The following is a 27,777-nucleotide window of genomic DNA, read 5'->3' on the forward strand; positions in this document are numbered from 1 at the left end:
TGCCATCGCCACGTGTATTTCAACAGTCAACAAACATCAAAAATAAGCGCGGCACGGAACAACAAAAGCGTCGAAATTATTTTCTCATGCGATTAAAGAAGTGGTGGGGGGTGGGTGGCGGTGATAATGATGATGATGATTCGAGTGGCCATGCGGTTAAGCGCGTTTTAACACCGGCCTGCTACAGAGGCTCGCGGTTCGGGACCCCGAGGCAGCCCTGGTTAACGTGGAGTGACTCGCAAAAAAGCTTGATTGGCACAAAAAAAACTGCGCGTCGTGCGGGTGCCGTTGGGTTCGCCTCGCCGAGTCTCAAGACGATTCAAAAGAGGGTCCTGCCGAGTATCGCCGCGGTCAGTCCAGCAGGCGGCATTAACCGGGGCGGCCGCTGTGCGTGATGACGCAACACGTGGTGATGATACTGTGCGTGTGAGGACTCTGCGTGTGACGACGCTGCGCGTGTGATGACGTGTGTGATGACGTGCGTGGTCACGCTGCGCGTGGTGATGACGCTGTGCATGGCGACGACGCCGTGCGTGTGATGACGCTGTGCGTGTGATGACGCTGTGATAACGCTGTGCGTGTGACGACGCTGTGCGTGTGATGACGCTGTGCGTGTGATGACGCTGTGATAACGCTGTGCGCGTGACGACGCTGTGCGTGTGATGACGCTGTGCGTGTGATGACGCTGTGCGTGTGATGACGCTGTGCGTGTGATGACGCTGTGATAACGCTGCGCATGACGACGCTGTGCGTGTGATGATGCTGTGCGTGTGATGACGCTGTGCGTGTGATGACGCTGTGATAACGCTGCGCATGACGACGCTGTGCGTGTGATGACGCTGTGCGTGTGATGACGCTGTGCGTGTGATGACGCTGTGCGTGTGATGACGCTGTGATAACGCTGTGCGTGACACTGCGCGTGGTGACGACGCTGTGCGTGTGATAACGCTGTGCGTGTGATGACGCTGTGCGTGTGACGACGCTGTGATAACAGTGTGTGTGATGACGCTGTGCGTGTGACGACGCTGTGCGTGTGACGACGCTGTGCGTGTGATGACGCTATGATAACGCTGTGCGTGTGATGACGCTGTGCGTGTGATGACGCTGTGATAACGCTGCGCATGGCGACGACGCTGTGCGTGTGATGACGCTGTGCGTGTGATGACGCTGTGCGTGTGACGACGTGTGATGACGTGCGTGGTCACGCTGCACGTGGTGATGACGCTGCGCATGGCGACGACGCTGTGCGTGTGATGACGCTGTGCATGTGATGACGCTGTGCGTGTGATGACGCTGTGATAACGCTGTCCGTGTGATGACGCTGCGTATGGCGACGACGCTGCGTGTGTGATGACGCTGTGATAACGCTGTGCGTGTGATGACGCTGCGCATGTGATGACATGTGTGATGACGTGCGTGGTCACGCTGCACGTGGTGATGACGCTGCGTATGGCGACGACGCTGTGCATGGCGACGACGCTGTGCATGGCGACGACGCTGTGATAACGCTGTGCGTGTGACGACGCTGTGCGTGTGATGACGCTGTGCATGGCGACGACGCTGTGATAACGCTGTGCGTGTGACGACGCTGTGCGTGTGACGACGCTGTGCGTGTGACGACGCTGTGCGTGGGACGACGCTGTGCGTGTGATGACGCTGTGATAACGCTGTGCGTGTGATGACGCTGTGCGTGTGATGACGCTGTGATAACGCTGTGCGTGTGATGACGCTGTGCGTGTGATGACGCTGTGCGTGTGACGACGCTGTGCGTGTGATGACGCTGTGCGTGGGACGATGCTGTGATAACGCTGTGCGTGACGACGCTGTGCGTGTGATGACGCTGTGATAACGCTGTGCGTGTGATGACGCTGTGCGTGGGACGACGCTGTGCGTGTGATGACGCTGTGATAACGCTGTGCGTGTGATGACGCTGTGATAACGCTGTGCGTGTGATGACGCTGTGCGTGTGATAACGCTGTGCGTGTGATGACGCTGTTATAACGCTGTGCGTGTGATGACGCTGTGCGTGTGATGACGCTGTGCGTGACACTGCGCGTGGCGACGACGCTGTGCGTGGGACGACGCTGCACTCCTCCTCCTCTTCCTCCTCGTCGTCCTCCTCCTCGTCCTCTTCCTCCTCATCGTCCTCCTCCTCTTCCTCCTCGTCGTCCTCCTCGTCCTCCTCCTCGTCCTCCTCGTCACCAATCCCGAGCGAATCCCATCATGACCTGGCCGATGACGACGTCCCGCTCGGGATGGGACGTGTCCACCAGGGACACCCTCAGCCTGGGCGCTCGCCCCGCCGGGTCGCCCCCCGCCCCCTCCACGCGGGCCACAAACGGCCGCCCCTCCACCAGCTTCCTGAACACCTGGCTGAGCTCCGGCGACCAGCGCCTGCAGGGGACGTCTGAGGGCGGGAGGCGGAGCGGACATTCACGGCGGTCAGCGGGGGGGGAGGGGGGGAACCGGGGAGTGGGGGGGGCGGGGGGGGTCACCCGGGGGTGGGGGGGAGGGTCACCCGGGGGGGGGGGGGTCACCCGGGGGTGAGGGACACCCGGGGGTGGGGGACACCCGGGGGCCTCACCCGCGAGCTGGGCCAGGTGGGCCTGCACGGGAAGCCGGGTGAACGCCGGGACGAGGGGCCGCAGGGTGGACAAGGGGACGAGGTCCCACTCGCCGTAGTCCACCCGGTACACCATGGCCTTGCCCGGCGGGCAAGCGCACTTCAGCTCCACACGGTACACCCTGAGGGAGAGCGACACGCGTCCTCCTCACCACATCCTCCTCACCACATCCTCCTCACCACATCCTCCTCACCACATCCTCCTCACCACATCCTCCTCACCACATCCTCCTCACCACATCCTCCTCACCACATCCTCCTCACCACATCCTCCTCACCACATCCTCCTCACCACATCCTCCTCACCACATCCTCCTCACCACGTCCTCCTCACCACATCCTCCTCACCACATCCTCCTCACCGCATCCTCCTCACCACATCCTCCTCACCACATCCTCCTCACCACATCCTCCTCGCCGCATCCTCCTCACCACATCCTCCTCACCACATCCTCCTCACCACATCCTCCTCACCACATCCTCCTCACCACATCCTCCTCACCACATCCTCCTCGCCGCATCCTCCTCACCACATCCTCCTCACCACATCCTCCTCACCACATCCTCCTCACCGCATCCTCCTCACCGCATCCTCCTCACCACATCCTCCTCACCACATCCTCCTCGCCGCATCCCCCTCACCGCGTCCCCCTCACCGAGTCCCCATCACCGCATCCCCCTCACCGCGTCTCCCTCACCGAGTCCCCATCACCGCATCCCCCTCACCGCGTCCCCCTCACCGCTGCCCATTGTTGGATATATAGGCCTTTTCCAAAATCGATATCAATAATATTTGCCGATACATTTTTTATTGTGTCCGAAATAATAAATAAAAACACACAAACCAAGGACCCAGCAAACAGCAGATGTAGACCGTAAAAAGTCCATTAAAAAGATTAATAATTAATAAACTCCGGGGCGAAGGAAGGTCAACGACTATCTGGAGGATCTCCAGACTGCCAAAGGACCACATACCATGACCCGCTTGACTTTTGACAGTTCACAGACATATCCTGAATCACGGACACACACACACACAGACCACCCCCCCCCACTGCGCAGAGCGGAGATTTCTTTTCAAATGTAACGGCTCAACCATCATCTCAAAAGTTCAGTCCAACAAGGAACGGCGAGTTCAACAAGTTGTCAGCCCGGCGGGCTGCAGAAGAGTGCGGCGCGCGGCAGGCCCGGGGTGGCCCCGCGGTCAACTGAGAATGGCGAGGCTCGCCGAGTAGCGAGGCGCCAACGAGCGCGAGTTCAGAGCTGGAAGGCTACTAAGTATCGCTCAAAAGACTTTTATTTCCACATCGGGTGCCGGCTCACAGCTGCAGCGCGACCGACGCACCGAGCAAGAGCGTCTGCCGCCAGCGGCCAAGCGTGTGCCGACTTGGCCCATCCAGCGGCGGAGAGAGCCCGCTGCCAGCGAACCAGAGAGAGGGCGCGCGTTCGGGCATCTCCACAGAGAGAGAGAGAGAGAGCGCAGTCATCCAGCAGCGGAAAGAGCCTGACCAGCCGCCCGCAAGCAAAAGGGTCAGCGAACCAGCGAAGAGCGCGTGCGACTTGGCCCATCCAGCAGCGGAAAAGAGCCTGACCAGCCGCCCGTGAGCAAAATCAGCAGCCACCAGAGAGCGCACAGCGCTAGATAGCGCGCAACCAGTGAGCGCCATCTACCGACGGAACACCGCGACTACAGCACCGTGTCCACTCGTCAATCCGCATCAGCCGAACTCCAGCCGACCGCGTGACAGAGGAAACCCCGCTGTCCGTTTGACACACACACACACCCTCACACCCCCACCGCTCCCCGCAGGGAACAAACACATTTTTGATACAAGGGATGCCCCCAACCTTGGCGTCTGCTTTGCGCAAAGAATTAACGCAAGAAGATCAACAACACTCACACATTCATAAATGTGTCGTAACCCTCCCACCACCCGACACGGCCAATCAGCAAAAAAAGTGTCACGTTGACAAAAGGCAAATAGTTCACTACTTTAGCCCACCGGTGTGTTGAAGAGTGAATCCACAACATTTACAGTTTGAGTACGACGTTTCGCTGGTAAATACATCCAGCGTCATCGGGCAATTCGCCAGAATGGTAAAGCCCTCGCTTGCTCCCGGTTTTAAATTGAGCAGCAGGGTGACGTCATCATTTAACTCATTTCAGGTGCAGTGATTTGAGGCGGAGGGGGGGGTATTGTAATTATATAATCGATTAGTAATCAGTCAATGGTTATGATTAGTAATGCGTTGTAGATTAGTAATTAGTTGTAATGTGTGTTAGTGATTATATGCTATGTTAGTAATCCGTTAATTATATGTGTTTCCCCTATAAGGAATTGTAATGTGCATTCATATTCTTAGCTCCCTCGACGAATCTATTGACGGATACTTGTGCTTTTGGGAATTAATAATTGTTTGATTGCCTTGTCATATGAATATCGTTGCATAATACTCAATCGGCCTGCTGCCCTGTTAGCAACGTGACAAGAACTGCATTAAGGGTTGCATATGATCAATAATGAGTGCAGTACTGCGTGGGCAATTCAAGTATAATCATTCATAATAGAGTATTAAGGTTTTTGTTAGAATAGCGTGCCTGTATGTTTTAACGACTCCATCTCTCTCTCTCTCACCAACTGAGCTCGCGTTACGCGGTGGAATGGGTCACATGTGTCGTTGTCAAAGTGAAGCGACGCAGTCGTTGGTGATACCGTGTTGATACTGTGTTGGAATTCCAAGCCGGGAGTTGCATCTTCTAGAGTTAAAGTTTAGTTAGAAAATAAAATTGATTAACGCACAAGTGGTTGCGTGTTTCTTTCCGCAAATTTCATGCATAAGAGCTGTATCCTGCGTTGAGATCTGAATCTGGAGACCTGACATAAACACACATACACTCAGCAAATGTTAAAGCGAGAATAATTGTATTATACTGATCAATAATACGAAGTTAAACAACGAAGCTGAGTTTAATCTGACATACTTACAGCACACCTGCATACTTTCATACGTTAATTGCATGATCCCGATTGATAATCCGACCCTCGTCAGCGAGGCGGGGCCTGATTACCATAACGGCTTGCAGTAGCATAATCACACTCGCACATAAATGAATACGATTATCTCCTGGATTAGCATAATTTATGCACATAATTACATCAATTAACATAATTTCGGATAATTACGCAATTTTCCAAATTTCATTTAATTTTTATTATTCTCATCAAATTCTCATAACCTACTTATACAACACCACTCACCGGTCATCCTGCACGCAGGCTACGAACGACGGCTCAGTCGCCACCTCCTCAGCCGCCACCTCTTCATCTTCCGCCTCCTCCGCCACGTCCGCCTGCCCGTGGCCCCGGAGGTTCCCATAGTGGCGCCACATTCTCGCCTCCAGCCGCTCCAGCCGGTGCAGCTGGCTCCAGGCCTGCACGGCGAAGAGCGCCGGGTGCCTGGCGCTGGATACCAGCACGTCCACGCAGCGCTCGACGGGCGAGCCCGACGGCGGCCAGGGGGACACCAGGGGGGATGCGGGGGTCAGCCGTCCATCCCAGCTTCTGGCCGCAGACCAAAGGTCCACAGTGGCCGGCTCCCCGAGTGGACGGTCCACAGTGGCCGGCTCCCTGAGTGGACGGTCCATCATGGCCGGCTCCCTGATTGGACAGTTCATAGTGGCCGGCTCCCTGAGTGGACGGTCCATCAAGGCCGGCTCCCTGATTGGACGGTCCACAGCGGCCGGCTCCCTGAGTGGACGGTTCATCAAGGCAGGCTCCCTGAGTGGACGGTTCACAGCGGCCGGCTTCCTGATTGGACAGTCCACAGCGGCCGGCTCCCTGAGTGGACGGTTCATCAAGGCAGGCTCCCTGAGTGGACGGTTCACAGCGGCCGGCTCCCTGATTGGACGGTTCATAGTGGCCGGCTCCCTGAGTGGACGGTCCATCAAGGCCGGCTCCCTGATTGGACGGTCCACAGCGGCCGGCTCCCTGAGTGGACGGTTCATCAAGGCAGGCTCCCTGAGTGGACGGTTCACAGCGGCCGGCTCCCTGATTGGACGGTTCATAGTGGCCGGCTCCCTGAGTGGACGGTCCATCAAGGCCGGCTCCCTGATTGGACGGTCCACAGTGGCCGGCTCCCTGAGTGGACGGTTCACAGTGGCCGGTTCCCTGATTGGACGGTCCACAGCGGCCGGCTCCCTGAGTGGATGGTCCATCAAGGCCGGCTCCCTGATTGGACGGTCCACAGTGGCCGGCTCCCTGAGTGGACGGTCCATCAAGGCCGGCTCCCTGAGTGGACGGACCACAGTGGCCGGCTCCCTGATTGGACGGTTCATAGTGGCCGGCTCCCTGATTGGACGGTTCATCAAGGCCGGCTCCCTGAGTGGACGGTCCACAGTGGTCGGCTCCCTGATTGGACGGTCCACAGTGGTCGGCTCCCTGATTGGATGGTCCATCAAGGCCGGCTCCCTGATTGGACGGTCCACAGTGGCCGGCTCCCTGAGTGGACGGTTCATCAAGGCCGGCTCCCTGATTGGACGGTCCACAGTGGCCGGCTCCCTGAGTGGACGGTCCATCAAGGCCGGCTCCCTGATTGGACGGTCCACAGTGGCCGGCTCCCTGAGTGGACGGTCCATCAAGGCCGGCTCCATGAGTGGACGGACCACAGCGGCCGGCTCCCTGATTGGACGGTTCATAGTGGCCGGCTCCCTGATTGGACGGTTCATCAAGGCCGGCTCCCTGAGTGGACGGTCCACAGTGGCCGGCTCCCTGAGTGGACGGCCCACAGTGGCCGGCTCCCTGATTGGACGGTCCACAGTGGCCGGCTCCCTGATTGGACGGTGAGGTTGATCTCGTGCGCTCATCTTGGTGGAAGGTGGACAGTCAACCATGGCGGACCTGGAGATAGAAGGTTGATGGTCAAGGTGGGTGGACTTGGAGATAGAAGGTTGATGGTCGAGGTGGGTGGACTTGGTGATGCAAGGTTGATGATCGAGGTGGGTGGACTTGGAGATGCAAGGTTGATGGTCAGTGTGGGTGGACTTGGTGATGCAAGGTTGATGGTCGAGGTGGGTGGACTTGGTGATGCAAGGTTGATGGTCAGTGTGGGTAGACTTGCAGATGCAAGGTTGATGGTCAGTGTGGGTGGACTTGGTGATGCAAGGTTGATGGTCGAGGTGGGTGGACTTGGAGATGCAAGGTTGATGGTCGAGGTGGGTGGATTTGGAGATGCAAGGCTGATGGTCAGTGTGGGTGGACTTGCCGATGCAAGGTGGATGGTCGAGGTGGGTGGACTTGGTGATGCAAGGTTGATGGTCAAGGTGGGTGGACTTGGTGATGCAAGGTTGATGGTCGAGGTGGGTGGACTTGGTGATGCAAGGTTGATGGTCAAGGTGGGTGGACTTGGTGATGCAAGGTTGATGGTCGAGGTGGGTGGACTTGGAGATGCAAGGTTGATGGTCAGTGTGGGTGGACTTGGTGATGCAAGGTTGATGGTCGAGGTGGGTGGACTTGGAGATGCAAGGTTGATGGTCGAGGTGGGTGGACTTGGAGATGCAAGGTTGATGGTCGAGGTGGGTGGACTTGGTGATGCAAGCTTGATGGTCGAGGTGGGTGGACTTGGTGATGCAAGGTTGATGGTCAAGGTGGGTGGACTTGGTGATGCAAGGTTGATGGTCAGTGTGGGTGGACTTGGAGATGCAAGGTTGATGGTCGAGGTGGGTGGACTTGGAGATGCAAGGTTGATGGTCGAGGTGGGTGGACTTGGTGATGCAAGGTTGATGGTCAGTGTGGGTGGACTTGGAGATGCAAGATTGATGGTCAGTGTGGGTGGACTTGGAGATGCAAGGTTGATGGTCGAGGTGGGTGGACTTGGAGATGCAAGGTTGATAGTCGAGGTGGGTGGACTTGGTGATGCAAGGTTGATGGTCAGTGTGGGTGGACTTGGAGATGCAAGGTTGATGGTCGAGGTGGGTGGACTTGGAGATGCAAGGTTGATGGTCGAGGTGGGTGGACTTGGTGATGCAAGGTTGATGGTCGAGGTGGGTGGACTTGGTGATGCAAGGTTGATGGTCGAGGTGGGTGGACTTGGTGATGCAAGGTTGATGGTCGAGGTGGGTGGACTTGGAGATGCAAGGTTGATGGTCGAGGTGGGTGGACTTGGAGATGCAAGGTTGATGGTCGAGGTGGGTGGACTTGGAGATGCAAGGTTGATGGTCGAGGTGGGTGGACTTGGAGATGCAAGGTTGATGGTCAGTGTGGGTGGACTTGGAGATGCAAGGTTGATGGTCGAGGTGGGTGGACTTGGTGATGCAAGGTTGATGGTGGACAACAGCGGCAAACCTTAAGGAAGGAGATGGACTCCTGAACAGCTTCGCCCTCATCGGAGGCCTCACTTCCGGTGCCCCCAGGGTGGACACCTCTCCCTGGGGGCGACCTGACTGTGTCAACCAACGGTCACCACCGCCACCACCGCCACCACCCGTGAGTGTCCACCTCCGCAGGGCGAGCGTGATGGTTTCCACGCTGGGGGGCGAGTGAGCGCGGGGCCCAGCGACGGTGGAGGGGACAGACGACGCCGACGTCACCTGCGCAGGGTGGACAACGGCAAAGAACCGACGGTGGGAGAGGAGGGGAGGGGGGTGAACAATCCCTTGGTGGTAGGTGGACAGTCGATCATGGTGGACCTGGACATGAAAGTACGGTCCACAAATAGGAGGTTGACAGGAGGCCAACAGGCCAATAAGGGTGGACTCTGAGATAGGAGGGTGATGGTCAATGTGGAGTGGACTTGGGAGATAGTAGGTTCATGATGGACCAAGGTAGACCTGTTCACGAGTCCACCTCCTTCCAGCAAGGTCCACCATGGAGCAGACATAACCAAGTATTAGGTTTGAATAAAGATTGTTATTACGTAGTTTTTTAAAATTATTCCTCCGAAATATTTCTGTTTGGTTAAAACCACAGTGTGATGCTGCGAAACAGGTGACTGGGGATTTAGTGACGCTCGCCGATTGTGAGTGGGTGAGCAAGTGGGTGAGTGGGTGAGCAAGCTCGCGGGTGAGTGGGTGGGTGATTGGGTTAGTGATTGGGTGAGCGGACGAGTGGGTGGGTGAGTGAGCGAGTGGGTGAGCGAGCGGATGAGTGGGTGGGTGAGTGGGTGAGCGAGCGAGCGAGTGAGTGGGTGAGGAACGAGCGAGCGGTCGAGTGAGTGCTACGTCGTGTTGCTGGAGGGTTCCCGATGACACGGATTTCGGCCGGGATGACTCCAACGTGGCCTCGCCCGAAATATCGAGGATGAGCGGACCCCACGTGGAGCGGTAAGCGTGGTGGGGGTACACGGCCCACACTGACCTGCATCACGGGCTCCGTGGATCTCACAGGGCCCCAGTTCAACGTGGGCACTGGGGGGAAAGAAAAAAAAACCACGTTGATTCTCGGTGTTGACAACAAAACCCACAGACCCAACGCTCACCACTCGATAACCCACAGACTCAACGCTCACCACTCGATAACCCACAGACACAACGCTCACCACTCGATAACCCACAGACTCAACGCTCACCACTCTGACCCACAGACTCAACGTTCACCACTTGATAACCCACAGACTCAACGCTCACCACTCTGACCCACAGACCCAACGCTCACCACTCGATAACCCACAGACCCAACGCTCACCACTCGATAACCCACAGACACAACGCTCACCACTCGATAACCCACAGACACAACGCTCACCACTCGATAACCCACAGACCCAATGCTCACCACTCGATATACCACAGACCCAACGCTCACCACTCGATAACCCACAGACTCAACGCTCACCACTCGATAACCCACAGACTCAACGCTCACCACTCGATAACCCACAGACGCAACGCTCACCACTCTAACCCACAGACCCAACGCTCACCACTCTGACCCACAGAGCCAACGCTCACCACTCGATAACCCACAGACCCAACGCTCACCACTCTAACCCACAGTCCCAACGCTCACCACTCGATAACCCACAGACCCAACGCTCACCACTCGATAACCCACAGACCCAACGCTCACCACTCGATAACCCACAGACTCAACGCTCACCACTCTGACCCACAGACTCAACGCTCACCACTCTGACCCACAGTCCCAACACTCACCACTCGATAACCCACAGACTCAACGCTCACCACTCTGACCCACAGACTCAACGCTCACCACTCGATAACCCACAGGCTCAACGCTCACCACTCGATAACCCACAGACCCAACGCTCACCACTCGATAACCCACAGACCCAACGCTCACCACTCGATAACCCACAGACCCAACGCTCACCACTCGATAACCCACAGACTCAACGCTCACCACTCGATAACCCACAGACTCAACGCTCACCACTCTGACCCACAGACTCAACGCTCACCACTCGATAACCCACAGACCCAACGCTCACCACTCTGACCCACAGACTCAATGCTCACCACTTGATAACCCACAGACCCAACGCTCACCACTCGATAACCCACAGACTCAACGCTCACCACTCTGACCCACAGACTCAACGCTCACCACTCGATAACCCACAGACCCAACGCTTACCACTCTGACCCACAGACTCAACGCTCACCACTCGATAACCCACAGACACAACGCTCACCACTTGATAACCCACAGACCCAACGCTCACCACTCGATAACCCACAGACCCAACGCTCACCACTCGATAACCCACAGACTCAACGCTCACCACTCGATAACCCACAGACGCAACGCTCACCACTCTGACCCACAGACTCAACGCTCACCACTCTGACCCACAGACTCAACGCTCACCACTCGATAACCCACAGACTCAACGCTCACCACTCGATAACCCACAGACTCAACGCTCACCACTCTGACCCACAGTCCCAACGCTCACCACTCTGACCCACAGACTCAACGCTCACCACTCTGACCCACAGACCCAACGCTCACCACTCGATAACCCACAGACCCAACGCTCACCACTCGATAACCCACAGACTCAACGCTCACCACTCGATAACCCACAGACTCAACGCTCACCACTCGATAACCCACAGACCCAACACTCACCACTTGATAACCCACAGACCCAACGCTCACCACTCTGACCCACAGTCCCAAAGCTCACCACTCGATAACCCACAGACACAACGCTCACCACTCTGACCCACAGACTCAACGCTCACCACTTGATAACCCACAGACTCAACGCTCACCACTCTGACCCACAGACCCAACACTCACCACTCTAACCCACAGACTCAACGCTCACCACTCTGACCCACAGACCCAACGCTCACCACTCGATAACCCACAGACTCAACGCTCACCACTCGATAACCCACAGACCCAACGCTCACCACTCTGACCCACAGACTCAACGCTCACCACTCGATAACCCACAGACCCAACACTCACCACTTGATAACCCACAGACCCAACGCTCACCACTCTGACCCACAGTCCCAAAGCTCACCACTCGATAACCCACAGACACAACGCTCACCACTCTGACCCACAGACTCAACGCTCACCACTTGATAACCCACAGACTCAACGCTCACCACTCTGACCCACAGACCCAACACTCACCACTCTAACCCACAGACTCAACGCTCACCACTCTGACCCACAGACCCAACGCTCACCACTCGATAACCCACAGACTCAACGCTCACCACTCGATAACCCACAGACCCAACGCTCACCACTCTGACCCACAGACCCAACGCTCACCACTCGATAACCCACAGACTCAACGCTCACCACTCGATAACCCACAGACCCAACGCTCACCACTCTGACCCACAGACTCAACGCTCACCACTCGATAACCCACAGACTCAACGCTCACCACTCGATAACCCACAGACCCAACGCTCACCACTCTGACCTTCAACGCCAGGGCTGGACAAGGCTCTGTGGCGACTCTCAAAGTCTTCAGAATCTCCGTGCCTAAAGCGTGACAAGTGAAAATGAGCATGAGAACAATCGCAGACCTCGGGCTCCTGCAGTTTCACTCCGTTGAGCAGATGACGACGACGACGACGACGATGAAGACGACGAATTAATTACGTTCGTTCACTCGGTTCGGCAGATGACGAGGACGACGATAACGACGACGATGATAACGATGATGACGACGATGACAACGATCACGATGACGACGATGATCACGATGATGACGACGATGACGAATTAATAACGACCGTTCGACACGTTCGTTCACTCGGTTCAGCATATGACGACGATGACGAGGACGATGATAACGATGACGACAATAACGACGATGACGACGACGACGACAATCACGATGATGATGACGACAACGATGACGACGACAACGATTATGACGATAACGATGATGATAATGACGACGACGATGACGAATTAATAACGACCGTTCGACACGTTCGTCCACTCGGTTCGGCAGATGACAACGATGACTACAATAATGACGACGATTACAACAACGACGGCGACGACGACTACAGTAATGACGACAACGACGATGGCGGCGACGACGACGACGACGACGTGCCACCTGTCGCCGAGACGCCGGGAAAGGGAGGGTGGATTTGCGGCGCTGCCGCGGTCCCCGCCGAGGTCCACGTGGCCAGGAGGAGGAGGAGGAGCCGGAGCCGCCGTCAGGGCCGTCGTCTTGAACACCACGGTGGGAACGCGCCCTCTCGCGGACGACGACGACGAGGAGGAGGAGGTCGGGCGAGGTCGCGAGTGGCTCGAGGTCACGCGAGGCCGCCAGGAGGCGGGGGCGGCGCTCCCCCCCCGTCGCGTGGAGCAGCCCAGAGGGGACTTGGCGGGGGCGCTCGCTGCAGCCACCACGACCGCACGGGAGGGGGGGCAGGGCATGGGGCAGTGGGGAGGGGGCAGGGGAGGGGGCAGTGGCGAGGGGGCAGGGCATGGGGCAGTAGGGAGGGGGCAGTGGCGAGGGGAGGGGGCAGGGCATGGGGCAGTGGGGAGGGGGCAGGGGAGGGGGCAGCGGCGAGGGGGCAGGGCATGGGGCAGTAGGGAGGGGGCAGTGGCGAGAGGAGGGGTCAGGGGCAGTGGCGAGGGGGCAGGGCATGGGGCAGTGGCGAGGGGAGGGGGCAGGGGAGGGGGCAGGGCATGGGGCAGTGGGGAGGGGGCAGTGGCGAGGGGAGGGGGCAGGGGAGGGGGCAGGGCACGGGGCAGTGGCGAGGGGAGGGGGCAGGGGCAGTGGCGAGGGGAGGGGGCAGGGGCAGTGGCGAGGGGAGGGGGCAGGGCATGGGGCAGTGGCGAGGGGAGGAGGAGGAGGAGGAGGCCCCGCCCTACCGTGCAGCGACTTCCTGCTCCGGCTGCTCGTCTTGCCCCTGGTGACGGAGATCATCCGGCTGACCCTGGCCACCTCCTTCGTCTCCACCGCGTGGCACACGACCTGCGCCACACAGCACGGATCGGCGGGCGGGGGGGGGGACTATGGGTGGGTAGCCGGGGCTAACCGGCACCTGCCACCGCCTCCTCCTCCTCCTCCTCCTCCGTCGGATCTCTCACCCGACCAGCGTGCGAGCGTGTGAGAGGGCCGCTCACGGCCGAGGTGTCGTCAGCGTTGCCGCGGGCCGTCGCCCGCGGCAACGCGCTCGGCCCTCCGGCGCGTCCCGCGGACGCTTGCGCAGGAGGGGCCGCACGGAAGGGTGCCCGCGGGCCGCCGAGCCGACCGCACGGCCGGCCTGCCGCCGCGCCGAGTTTATTATTTGGCAGGGGCGGCACGGCGGTCTAAGGGGGGGGATGTTAACCGCCGCGCCGGGTGTGCAGCAGGAGGTCGTGCGTTCGATGGGCAACCCGGACGTGGATTTTGATTCGTGGTCCTCCGCTTTTTTTTTTCCCCACCCCACATTTAGAACCGACGTCACCCGCTCACTATTCAGCCACCCCGCTCACCGACTCAACCACTCACTCACCCACTCACTCAACCACTCACTCGCCCACTCAACCACTCACTCACTTACCGACTCAACCACCAACTTACACACCCGCTCACTCACCTACTCAACCACCTACTTACACACCCGCTCACTCACCTACTCAACCACCAACTTACTCACCCGCTCACTCACCTACTCAACCACTCACTTACTCACCCACTCACTCACTATTCAACCAACCACTTACCTACTCAACCACCTACTTACTCACCCGCTCACTCACCTACTCAATCACCTACTTACACACCCGCTCACTCACCTACTCAACCACCAACTTACTCACCCACTCACTCACCTACTAAACCACTCACTTACTCACCCACTCACTCACTATTCAACCAACCACTTACCTACTCAACCACCTACTTACTCACCCGCTCACTCACCTACTCAATCACCTACTTACACACCCGCTCACTCACCTACTCAACCACCAACTTACTCACCCACTCACTTACCTACTAAACCACTCACTTACTCACCCACTCACTCACTATTCAACCAACCACTTACCTACTCAACCACCTACTTACTCACCCGCTCACTCACCTACTCAATCACCTACTTACACACCCGCTCACTCACCTACTCAACCACCAACTTACTCACCCACTCACTCACCTACTAAACCACTCACTTACTCACCCACTCACTCACTATTCAACCAACCACTTACCTACTCAACCACCTACTTACTCACCCGCTCACTCACCTACTCAATCACCTACTTACACACCCGCTCACTCACCTACTCAACCACCAACTTACTCACCCACTCACTCACCTACTAAACCACTCACTCACCCACTCACTCACTATTCAACCAACCACTTACCTACTCAACCACCTACTTACTCACCCGCTCACTCACCTACTCAACCACCTACTTACACACCCGCTCACTCACCTACTCAACCACCAACTTACTCACCCACTCACTCACCTACTAAACCACTCACTTACTCACCCACTCACTCACTATTCAACCAACCACTTACCTACTCAACCACCTACTTACACACCCGCTCACTCACCTACTCAACCACCAACTTACTCACCCACTCACTCACCTACTAAACCACTCACTTACTCACCCACTCACTCACTATTCAACCAACCACTTACCTACTCAACCACCTACTTACTCACCCGCTCACTCACCTACTCAACCACCCACTTACACACCCATTCACCCACTCAACCACTCACTTACTCAACCATCCACTCACCTACTCAACCACCTACTTACACACCCGCTCACTCACCTACTCAACCACCCACTTACCCACTCACTCACTCAGCAACTCAACCACCCACTTACCCACTCACTCACTCAGCAACTCAACCACTCACTTACTCAACCACCCACTTACCTACTCAACCACCTACTTACACACCCACTCACTCACCTACTCAACCACTCACACTCACTCACCTGCTCAACCACCCACTTACCTACTCAACCACCTACTTACTCACCCACTCATTTACCTACTCAACCACCTACTTACACACCCACTCACTCACCTACTCAACCACTCACACTCACTCACCTACTCAACCACCCACTTACTCACTCACCCACTCACCCACTCAACCACTCACTCACCCACTCAACTACTCACTCACTATTCAACCACCCACTTACCTACTCAACCACCTACAGTGAGGGAAAAAAGTATTTGATCCCCTGCTGATTTTGTACGTTTGCCCACTGACTAAGAAATGGTCAGTCTATAATTTTAATGGGAGGTTTATTTGAACAGTGAGAGACAGAATAACAACAAAATCCAGAAAAACGCATGTCAAAAATTGTATAAATTGATTTGCATTTTAATGAGGGAAATAAGTATTTGACCCCTCTGCAAAACATGACTTAGTACTTGGTGGCAAAACCCTTGTTGGCAATCACAGAGATCAGATGTTTCTTGAAGTTGGCCACCAGGTTTGCACACATCTCAGGAGGGATTTTGTCCCACTCCTCTTTGCAGATCTTCTCCAAGTCATTAAGGTTTCGAGGCTGACGTTTGGCAACTCGAACCTTCAGCTCCCTCCACAGATTTTCTATGGAATTAAGGTCTGGAGACTGGCTAGGCCACTCCAGGACCTTAATGTGCTTCTTCTTGAGCCACTCCTTTGTTGCCTTGGCCGTGTGTTTTGGGTCATTGTCATGCTGGAATACCCATTCACGACCCATTTTCAATGCCCTGGCTGAAGGAAGGAGGTTCTCACCCAAGATTTGACGGTACATGGCCCCGTCCATCGTCCCTTTGATACCGGTGAAGTTGTCCTGTCCCCTTAGCAGAAAAACACCCCCAAAGCATGTTTCCACCTCCATGTTTGACGGTGGGGATGGTGTTCTTGGGGTCATAGGCATCATTCCTCCTCCAATCACGGCGAGTTAAGTTTATACCAAAGAGCTCCATTTTGGTCTCATCTGACCACAACACTTTCACCCAGTTGTCCTCTGAATCATTCAGATGTTCATTGGCAAACTTCAGACGGGCATGTATATGTGCGTTCTTGAGCAGGAGGACCTTGCGGGCGCTGCAAGATTTCAGTCCTTCACGGCGTAGTGTGTTACCCATTGTTTTCTTGGTGACTATGGTCCCAGCTGCCTTGAGATCATTGACAAGATCCTCCCGTGTAGTTCTGGGCTGATTCCTCACCGTTCTCATGCAACTCCACGAGGTGAGATCTTGCATGGAGCCCCAGGCCGAGGGAGATTGACAGTTATTTTGTGTTTCTTCCATTTGAGAATAATCGCACCAACTGTTGTCACCTTCTCACCAAGCTGCTTGGCAATGGTCTTGTAGCCCATTCCAGCCTTGTGTAGGTCTACAATCTTGTCCCTGACATCCTTGGAGAGCTCTTTGGTCTTGGCCATGGTGGAGAGTTTGGAATCTAATTGATTGATTGCTTCTGTGGACAGGTGTCTTTAATAGAGGTAACAAGCTGAGATTAGGAGCACTCCCTTTAAGAGTATGCTTCTAATCTTAGCGTGTTACCTGTATAAAAGACACCTGGGAGCCAGAAATCTTTCTGATTGAGAGGGGGTCAAATACTTATTTCCCTAATTAAAATGCAAATCAATTTATAACATTTTTTACATGCGTTTTTCTGGATATTTTTGTTGTTATTCTGTCTCTTACTGTTCAAATAAACCTACCATTAAAATTATAGACTGATCATCTCTTATGTCAGTGGGCAAACGTACAAAATCAGCAGGGGATCAAATACTTTATTCCCTCACTGTATGTCTCTGTGGGTTTCTGTGGGTCTCTACAAGTCTCTGTGTGTCTCTACAGGTCTCTGTGTGTCTCTGGGTCTCTACAGGTCTCTGTGTGTCTCTGTGTGTCTCTACAGGTCTCTGTGGGTCTCTACAGGTCTCTGTGTGTCTTTGTGGGTCTCTACAGGTCTCTGTGGGTCTCTGTGGGTCTCTACAGGTATCTGTGTGTCTTTGTGGGTCTGTCTCTGTGTGTCTCTGTGGGTCTCTACAGGTCTGTGTGTGTCTCTGTGGGTCTCTACAGGTCTCTGTGTCTCTGTGGGTCTCTACAGGTCTCTGTGGGTCTCTACAATTATGTGGGTCTCTACAGGTCTGTGTGTGTCTCTGTGGGTCTCTGTGGGTCTCTACAGGTCTCTGTGTCTCTGTGGGTCTCTACAGGTCTCTGTGTGTCTCTACAAGTCTCTGTGGGTCCCCACAGGTCTCTGTGTGTCTCTGTGGGTCTCTACAGGTCTCTGTGTGTCTCTGTGTGTCTCTACAGGTCTCTGTGGGTCTCTCCAGGTCTCTACAGGTCTCTGTGGGTCTCTACAGGCCTCTGTTGTCTATGTGGGTCTCTACATGTCTCTGTGTGTCTCTGTGGGTCTCTACAGGTCTCTGTGTGTCTCTACAGGTCTCTGTGGGTCCCCACAGGTCTCTGTGTGTCTCTGTGGGTCTCTACAGGTCTCTGTGTGTCTCTGTGTGTCTCTACAGGTCTCTGTGGGTCTCTCCAGGTCTCTACAGGTCTCTGTTGTCTATGTGGGTCTCTACATGTCTCTGTGTGTCTCTGTGGGTCTATACAGGTCTCTGTGTCTCTGTGGGTCTCTACAGGTCTCTGTGTGTCTCTGTGGGTCTCTACAGGTCTCAGTGTCTCTGTGGGTCTCTACAGGTGTCTGTGGGTCTCTACAATGCTGTGGGTCTCTACAGGTCTCTGTGGGTCTCTACAGGTCTCTGTGTCTCTGTGGGTCTCTACAGGTCTCTGTGTCTCTGTGGGTCTCTACAGGTCTCTGTCTCTGTGGGTCCCTACAGGTCTCTGTGTGTCTCTGTGGGTCTCTGTGTGTCTCTGTGGGTCTCTGTGGGTCTCTACAGGTCTCTGTGTGTCTCTGTGGGTCTCTGTGGGACTCTGTGTCTCTACAGGTCTCTGTGGGTCTCTGTGGGTCTCTACAGGTCTCTGTGTCTTGTGGGTCTCTACAGGTCTCTACAGGTCTCTGTGTCTTGTGGGTCTCTACAGGTCTCTGTGTGTCTCTGTGGGTCTCTACAGGTCTCTGTGTGTCTCTGTGTGTCTCTACAGATATCTGTGTCTCTGTGGGTCCCTACAGGTCTCTGTGTGTCTCTGTGGGTCTCTACAGGTCTCTGTGTGTCTCTGTGGGTATCTGTGGGTCTCTACAGGTCTGTGTGTGTCCCTGTGGGTCTCTACAGGTCTCTGTGTGTCTCTGTGGGTCTCTGTGGGTCTCTGTGGGTCTCTGTGGGTCTCTGTGGGTCTCTACAGGTCTCTGTGTGTCTTGTGGGTCTCTACAGGTCTCTGTGTGTCTCTGTGGGTCTCTACAGGTCTCTGTGTGTCTCTGTGGGTATCTGTGGGTCTCTACAGGTCTGTGTCCCTGTGGGTCTCTACAGGTCTCTGTGTGTCTCTGTGGGTCTCTACAGGTCTCTGTGTGTCTCTACAGGTCTCTGTGGGTCCCCACAGGTCTCTGTGTGTCTCTGTGGGTCTCTACAGGTCTCTGTGTGTCTCTGTGTGTCTCTACAGGTCTCTGTGGGTCTCTCCAGGTCTCTACAGGTCTCTGTTGTCTATGTGGGTCTCTACATGTCTCTGTGTGTCTCTGTGGGTCTATACAGGTCTCTGTGTCTCTGTGGGTCTCTACAGGTCTCTGTGTGTCTCTGTGGGTCTCTACAGGTCTCAGTGTCTCTGTGGGTCTCTACAGGTGTCTGTGGGTCTCTACAATGCTGTGGGTCTCTACAGGTCTCTGTGGGTCTCTACAGGTCTCTGTGTCTCTGTGGGTCTCTACAGGTCTCTGTGTCTCTGTGGGTCTCTACAGGTCTCTGTCTCTGTGGGTCCCTACAGGTCTCTGTGTGTCTCTGTGGGTCTCTGTGTGTCTCTGTGGGTCTCTGTGGGTCTCTACAGGTCTCTGTGTGTCTCTGTGGGTCTCTGTGGGACTCTGTGTCTCTACAGGTCTCTGTGGGTCTCTGTGGGTCTCTACAGGTCTCTGTGTCTTGTGGGTCTCTACAGGTCTCTACAGGTCTCTGTGTCTTGTGGGTCTCTACAGGTCTCTGTGTGTCTCTGTGGGTCTCTACAGGTCTCTGTGTGTCTCTGTGTGTCTCTACAGATATCTGTGTCTCTGTGGGTCCCTACAGGTCTCTGTGTGTCTCTGTGGGTCTCTACAGGTCTCTGTGTGTCTCTGTGGGTATCTGTGGGTCTCTACAGGTCTGTGTGTGTCCCTGTGGGTCTCTACAGGTCTCTGTGTGTCTCTGTGGGTCTCTGTGGGTCTCTGTGGGTCTCTACAGGTCTCTGTGTGTCTTGTGGGTCTCTACAGGTCTCTGTGTGTCTCTGTGGGTCTCTACAGGTCTCTGTGTGTCTCTGTGGGTATCTGTGGGTCTCTACAGGTCTGTGTCCCTGTGGGTCTCTACAGGTCTCTGTGTGTCTCTGTGGGTCTCTGTGGGTCTCTACAGGTCTCTGTGTGTCTTGTGGGTCTCTACAGGTCTCTGTGTGTCTCTGTGGGTCTCTACAGGTCTCTGTGTGTCTCTGTGGGTCTCTGTGTGTCTCTACAGATCTCTGTGTCTCTGTGGGTCTCTACAGGTCTCTGTGGGTCTCTACAGGTCTCTGTGTGTCTCTGTGTGTCTCTACAGGTCTCTGTGGGTCTCTCCAGGTCTCTACAGGTCTCTGTTGTCTATGTGGGTCTCTACATGTCTCTGTGTGTCTCTGTGGGTCTATACAGGTCTCTACAGGTCTCTGTGTCTCTGTGGGTCTCTACAGGTCTCTGTGTGTCTCTGTGGGTCTCTACAGGTCTCAGTGTCTCTGTGGGTCTCTACAGGTGTCTGTGGGTCTCTACAATGCTGTGGGTCTCTACAGGTCTCTGTGGGTCTCTACAGGTCTCTGTGTCTCTGTGGGTCTCTACAGGTCTCTGTGTCTCTGTGGGTCTCTACAGGTCTCTGTCTCTGTGGGTCCCTACAGGTCTCTGTGTGTCTCTGTGGGTCTCTGTGTGTCTCTGTGGGTCTCTGTGGGTCTCTACAGGTCTCTGTGTGTCTCTGTGGGTCTCTGTGGGACTCTGTGTCTCTACAGGTCTCTGTGGGTCTCTGTGGGTCTCTACAGGTCTCTGTGTCTTGTGGGTCTCTACAGGTCTCTACAGGTCTCTGTGTCTTGTGGGTCTCTACAGGTCTCTGTGTGTCTCTGTGGGTCTCTACAGGTCTCTGTGTGTCTCTGTGTGTCTCTACAGATATCTGTGTCTCTGTGGGTCCCTACAGGTCTCTGTGTGTCTCTGTGGGTCTCTACAGGTCTGTGTGTGTCCCTGTGGGTCTCTACAGGTCTCTGTGTGTCTCTGTGGGTCTCTGTGGGTCTCTACAGGTCTGTGTGTGTCCCTGTGGGTCTCTACAGGTCTCTGTGTGTCTCTGTGGGTCTCTGTGGGTCTCTGTGGGTCTCTGTGGGTCTCTACAGGTCTCTGTGTGTCTTGTGGGTCTCTACAGGTCTCTGTGTGTCTCTGTGGGTCTCTACAGGTCTCTGTGTGTCTCTGTGGGTATCTGTGGGTCTCTACAGGTCTGTGTCCCTGTGGGTCTCTACAGGTCTCTGTGTGTCTCTGTGGGTCTCTGTGGGTCTCTACAGGTCTCTGTGTGTCTTGTGGGTCTCTACAGGTCTCTGTGTGTCTCTGTGGGTCTCTACAGGTCTCTGTGTGTCTCTGTGGGTCTCTGTGTGTCTCTACAGATCTCTGTGTCTCTGTGGGTCTCTACAGGTCTCTGTGGGTCTCTACAGGTCTCTGTGTGTCTCTGTGTGTCTCTACAGGTCTCTGTGGGTCTCTCCAGGTCTCTACAGGTATCTGTTGTCTATGTGGGTCTCTACATGTCTCTGTGTGTCTCTGTGGGTCTATACAGGTCTCTACAGGTCTCTGTGTCTCTGTGGGTCTCTACAGGTCTCTGTGTGTCTCTGTGGGTCTCTACAGGTCTCAGTGTCTCTGTGGGTCTCTACAGGTGTCTGTGGGTCTCTACAATGCTGTGGGTCTCTACAGGTCTCTGTGGGTCTCTACAGGTCTCTGTGTCTCTGTGGGTCTCTACAGGTCTCTGTGTCTCTGTGGGTCTCTACAGGTCTCTGTCTCTGTGGGTCCCTACAGGTCTCTGTGTGTCTCTGTGGGTCTCTGTGTGTCTCTGTGGGTCTCTGTGGGTCTCTACAGGTCTCTGTGTGTCTCTGTGGGTCTCTGTGGGACTCTGTGTCTCTACAGGTCTCTGTGGGTCTCTGTGGGTCTCTACAGGTCTCTGTGTCTTGTGGGTCTCTACAGGTCTCTACAGGTCTCTGTGTCTTGTGGGTCTCTACAGGTCTCTGTGTGTCTCTGTGGGTCTCTACAGGTCTCTGTGTGTCTCTGTGTGTCTCTACAGATATCTGTGTCTCTGTGGGTCCCTACAGGTCTCTGTGTGTCTCTGTGGGTCTCTACAGGTCTCTGTGTGTCTCTGTGGGTATCTGTGGGTCTCTACAGGTCTGTGTGTGTCCCTGTGGGTCTCTACAGGTCTCTGTGTGTCTCTGTGGGTCTCTGTGGGTCTCTGTGGGTCTCTGTGGGTCTCTACAGGTCTCTGTGTGTCTTGTGGGTCTCTACAGGTCTCTGTGTGTCTCTGTGGGTCTCTACAGGTCTCTGTGTGTCTCTGTGGGTATCTGTGGGTCTCTACAGGTCTGTGTCCCTGTGGGTCTCTACAGGTCTCTGTGTGTCTCTGTGGGTCTCTGTGGGTCTCTACAGGTCTCTGTGTGTCTTGTGGGTCTCTACAGGTCTCTGTGTGTCTCTGTGGGTCTCTACAGGTCTCTGTGTGTCTCTGTGGGTCTCTGTGTGTCTCTACAGATCTCTGTGTCTCTGTGGGTCTCTACAGGTCTCTGTGGGTCTCTACAGGTCTCTGTGTGTCTCTGTGGGTCTCTACAGGTCTCCGTGTTTCTCTGTGGGTCTCTACAGGTCTCTGTGGGTCTCAATGGGTCTCGTTGTGTCTCTGTGTGTTTCGAGACCACCACCACCACCGCTGCCAACACCACCGCCACCGCCAACACCACCACCGCTGCCAACACCACCGCCGCCAACACCACCACCGCCAACACCACCACCACCACCGCCGCCGCCACCACCACGACCGCCACCGCCACCACCGCCAACACCACCACCGCCGCCGCCACCACCACCTCGTCTGCGGCGAGCGCCGCCCTCCTCCGCCTCCTCACCGTGCCGTCGCTCCTTCGCTCCAGACGGACCACGCCGGGCTGAGACACGAGGTACGACTCGAGTCCGTCGCCGCCGCCGCCGCCGCCGCCAGGCAGCTCGCGCCCCGTGAGCTCCCGGAACTCGGCGCGCAGTCGCCGCAGCTCCACGCCACCGCGGCGCGACAGCAGCACGGAGCGGAGCATCGCCGCCTCGTCAGCGCCGGGCATCGTCGCGCGCCTGCCGGCGAAGACGCCCAACGCCGTCAACGCCCGGGACGGCCTCCCGCGGGCCGCGGTTGTTGGGGGGGGGCCGGCGCCTGTGAGGAGGGCTGTTGTTGTTGTTGCTGTTGTTGTTGCCGTTGTTGCTGTTGTTGTGGCCGGCACCGCGCACACAACCCGGCCGCCTTTGTCTCTCCCAATAGTGCCGACGTTTGCACGCCCGCGCCAAGTACCGGCTCGTTTAAAGCCGGGTCGACAGGATTTACGCCACCCCCGGCCGCCTTTGTCTCTCTCCCCAAGCGGCGATGTTTTTACACTGTAACACAGCACCAGGTACTGACTCGTTGAAGGCCGAGTCAACCTAGAGGCGGCCCAGGACCGGCGAGCTTACGGGGGGGAGGGGGGGTGGCCGGATCCTACGCCACTCCCGGCCGCCTTTGTCTCTCTCCCCAAGTGGCGATGTTTTGCACGCTTGAACAACCACACCAGTAGGGTCGCATTAAAAAAGGGATTCATTGTTGCTGCCAGTATCAAAGTTACGAAGAGTAATAGGTTTTTACCCCTTTCTGGCAATAAAACATGCGAGAGGTGTGTTAAGATGTTAAGCTTTTGTTAAGATAAGATTTTCAGATGTTAAGGTGTTGAGATGATAAGATGTCCAGATGATAAGATGTTAAGACGATAAGACGTTCAGATGTTCATATGTTAAGCTTCTGTTAGGATGTTAAGATATGTTCAGATGTTAAGATCATAAGATGTCCAGATGATAAGATGTTAAGACGATAACATGTTGCTGCCAGTATCAAAGTTACGAAGAGTAATAGGTTTTTACCCCTTTCTGGCAATAAAACATGCGAGAGGTGTGTTAAGATGTTAAGCTTTTGTTAAGATAAGATTTTCAGATGTTAAGGTGTTGAGATGATAAGATAACCAGATGATAAGATGTTAAGACGATAAGACGTTCAGATGTTCATATGTTAAGCTTCTGTTAGGATGTTAAGATATGTTCAGATGTTAAGATCATAAGATGTCCAGATGATAAGATGTTAAGACGGAAAGACGTTCAGATGTTAATTCCTGCTTTGAATAAAACCTTACCTTTTGTTGTACCAACGTGTTAAGTTTTAGATAATTAAACGTAAGGAGGTTGGGTTTGGTTATAAGACATCTGGAGCCTTGAAAAGGCCCGAGTCGGTTCGGAATTGCGGCCTTACTAAAACACTTTTTTTGGCCCCCTCGAAATACGATCAAATGTTTTACCTCGAGGTCCAATACATAAAAGTGCGTGCTAACTTAACGTCGGTTAACAGATGCACGCGTTTAATGAGCTTAATACACGTTTGTTTGCGTCATTGTTGCGCGCAATGTATAACGCAGTACACACTCGGGCCTTCAAACAGGCTTCTACGCAACAACAGAGGCCTAGTAGCTTCAGGCTGACGTAAATTTTGGCGTGAGGTGAACAACAACAAACTTTAAAGTCGTGAAAAATAAGAATAGGGAGGTTTTTTTGCGTACACCTTTCTGGCAAACCAAACAATAGTCGTGTTGAGATGTTAACCCCATTAGGCTAATGAGACATTAAGGCCGTAATCAAAGAGACAAGGGGTTGTCCCCAAAGTCTTGTGACCCCCCTCTTAACTAACGTTTCCTTTGCACATTGATTCATGCCTCAAATAAAACCTTACCTTTTGTTGTAACAACGTGTTAAGTTTGAGAGACTTAAACGTAATGAGATTGGGTTTGGTTATAAGTCATCTGGAGCCTTGAAAAGGCCCAAGCGGGCTCGGAATTGCGGCCTTACTAAAACACTTTTTTTGGCCCCTCGAAATACGACGATAAAAAGTTTTACCTCGAGGTCCAATATAAAAGTGCGTGCTAACTTTACATCGGTTAACAGATGCACGCGTTTGACCACTTTAATACACGTGTATATAGATTAGTTGTGCGCGCAATGTAGAACTCCATTCACGCTCGGGCCTTCAAACAGGCTTCTACGCAACAACAGAGGCCTAGTGGCTTCAGGCTGACATAAATTTGGCGTGAGGTGAATAACCACAAACTTTAAAAAATATTAAAAATAACAAAGAGGTTTTGTACCCTTTCTGACAATGAAACAGGTGTTGCGTAAATAGATTTTAACCTTCAAAAGGAATCACGTGTCTGCATTGTGAACATACCCTTGATATTGTATATGTTGCGAGGCCAGAAAAGGTGCCAAATCGAATTGTTACTTTTGATACTTTGATACTGACAACTAATACAAAGATATAGCTTTGACTTAACACGCTAACATCCAATACAGCACTAGTGTATATTGTAGTGTATAGTGTAGTATATACGAGTACAGCACTAGTGTATTGTGTAGTGTATAGTAGTGTATAGTGTAGTATATACTAATACAGCACCAGTGTATAGTGTAGTATAGTGTATAGTGTAGTGTATAGTGTAGTATATTAGTACAGCACTAGTGTATCGTGTAGTGTATAGTAGTGTAGTGTATAGTGTAGTATACTAGTACAGCACTCGTGTATCGTGTAGTGTATAGTGTAGTGTATAGTGTAGTGTATAGTGTATACTAGTCCAGGAGACAAGTGTTGGATAGCCAAGCCACAACATTTACAAGCCGAGTACGACGTTTCGCCAGTAATTACGATCAGCTTAATCAGGCGGACAGCCAAATTGCGTTCCTTAGAGTGGTAGATGTGATGGCATCACTTGTGAGCACTTCTTGAGCGATGTGGGGGGGGTGTTAATTAATGTATACAAATTACAATGAGTAACCATTGCCAGTTATGGTACCTACCTACCCACCCACCCAGCTACCCACTCATCCACCTACCCACTCATCCACCTACCCACCCATCCACTCAACTCACCTACCCATCCACTCACTCACCAACCCATCCACTCAACTACCCACCCATCAACTCACCAACCCATCCACTCAACTACCCACCCATCAACTCAACTCACCTACCCACCCATTTACTGACTCACCTATCCATCCATCAACTCACCTACCCACCCATCAACTCACCAACCCATCCACTCAACTACCCACCCATCAACTCAACTCACCTACCCACCCATTTACTGACTCACCTATCCACCCATCAACTCACCTACCCACCCATCAACTCACCAACCCATCCACGCACCTACCAACCCATGCACTCAACTCACCAACCCACTCACTCACTCACCTACCCACCCATCCACTCAACTCACCTACCCACCCACCAACTCACTCACCTACCCACCCACAGACCCGCTCACCTACCCACCCACAGACCCGCTCACCTACCCACCGACTCACCTACCTACCCACCAACTGACTCACCTACCCACCCACCAACTGACTCACCTACCCACCCACCAACTCGCTCACCTACCCACCCCCAGACCCGCTCACCTACCCACCCACCAACTGACTCACCTACCCACCCACCAACTGACTCACCTACCCACCCACCAACTCGCTCACCTACCCATCCACCAACTCACTCACCTACCCACCCACAGACCCGCTCACCTACCCACCCACAGACCCGCTCACCTACCCACCCACCAACTCACTCATCTACCCACCCACCAACTCGCTCACCTACCCACCCACAGACCCGCTCACCTACCCACCCACCAACTGACTCACCTACCCACCCACCAACTGACTCACCTACCCACCCACCAACTCGCTCACCTACCCACCCACCAACTCACTCACCTACCCACCCACAGACCCGCTCACCTACCCATCCACCAACTCGCTCACCTACCCACCCACAGACCCACCCACCCACCAACTGACTCACCTACCCACCCACCAACTGACTCACCTACCCACCCACCAACTCGCTCACCTACCCACCCACCGACCCGCTCACCTACCCACCCACCATCTGACTCACCTACCCACCCACCAACTGACTCACCTACCCACCCACCAACTCGCTCACCTACCCACCTACCAACTGACTCACCTATCCACCCACCAACTCGCTCACCTACCCACTCACCTACCCACCCACCCACCAAACTCCACCTCTGCTCTTCCCAGGATCTCATCACACGAACCACCACCTAACAGCCCTCGCTCGAACTCACCAACGACTCTGTTTGTTACTGGCCGCTCGGCGTTTGCGGCGGCAGAGGTGGGGGAGGGGGCGTACCTGTGCTCGCCTTTGTATTTCTCGCCGCGATTCTTTAACCACCACCAACCACAACGAGACCACAACAACCACTACCACAACCACCACCACCTGTGCAAGATGGCGGGCCCTTTCAAACAGACGCCACGCGCGCCACAGCATTTTGAAACC

At 54.7% G+C, this 27,777-nt stretch overlaps 1 protein-coding gene across 4 annotated transcripts; it reads right to left on the reverse strand.

The window, feature by feature from the left end:
- LOC116958223 (uncharacterized) lies at positions 1–27,777 on the reverse strand. 4 transcript variants are annotated; one of them, XM_076056122.1, is made up of 10 exons: positions 27,628–27,777; positions 23,258–23,474; positions 13,954–14,056; positions 13,187–13,472; positions 12,527–12,597; positions 9,976–10,025; positions 8,965–9,209; positions 5,884–7,521; positions 2,585–2,745; positions 1–2,407 (listed from the first exon to the last, which is right to left on the reverse strand). In XM_076056122.1, exons 2-10 carry the CDS (start codon positions 23,462–23,464, stop codon positions 2,199–2,201), a joined length of 2,970 nt encoding a protein of 989 aa, XP_075912237.1. In that variant the 5' UTR covers positions 23,465–23,474; positions 27,628–27,777; the 3' UTR covers positions 1–2,198. The 4 variants fall into 4 exon arrangements, with proteins under 4 accessions (XP_075912237.1, XP_075912236.1, XP_075912235.1 ...); XM_076056121.1 differs by having other exon boundaries at positions 12,536–12,597; positions 27,563–27,777; XM_076056120.1 differs by having other exon boundaries at positions 27,563–27,777.

The sequence above is a fragment of the Petromyzon marinus genome, chromosome 74, assembly GCF_048934315.1.
Source record: "Petromyzon marinus isolate PM22_M1 ecotype Great Lakes invasive population chromosome 74, UKy_Petmar_22M1.pri1.0, whole genome shotgun sequence".
Taxonomy (NCBI): Eukaryota; Metazoa; Chordata; class Hyperoartia; order Petromyzontiformes; family Petromyzontidae; genus Petromyzon; species Petromyzon marinus.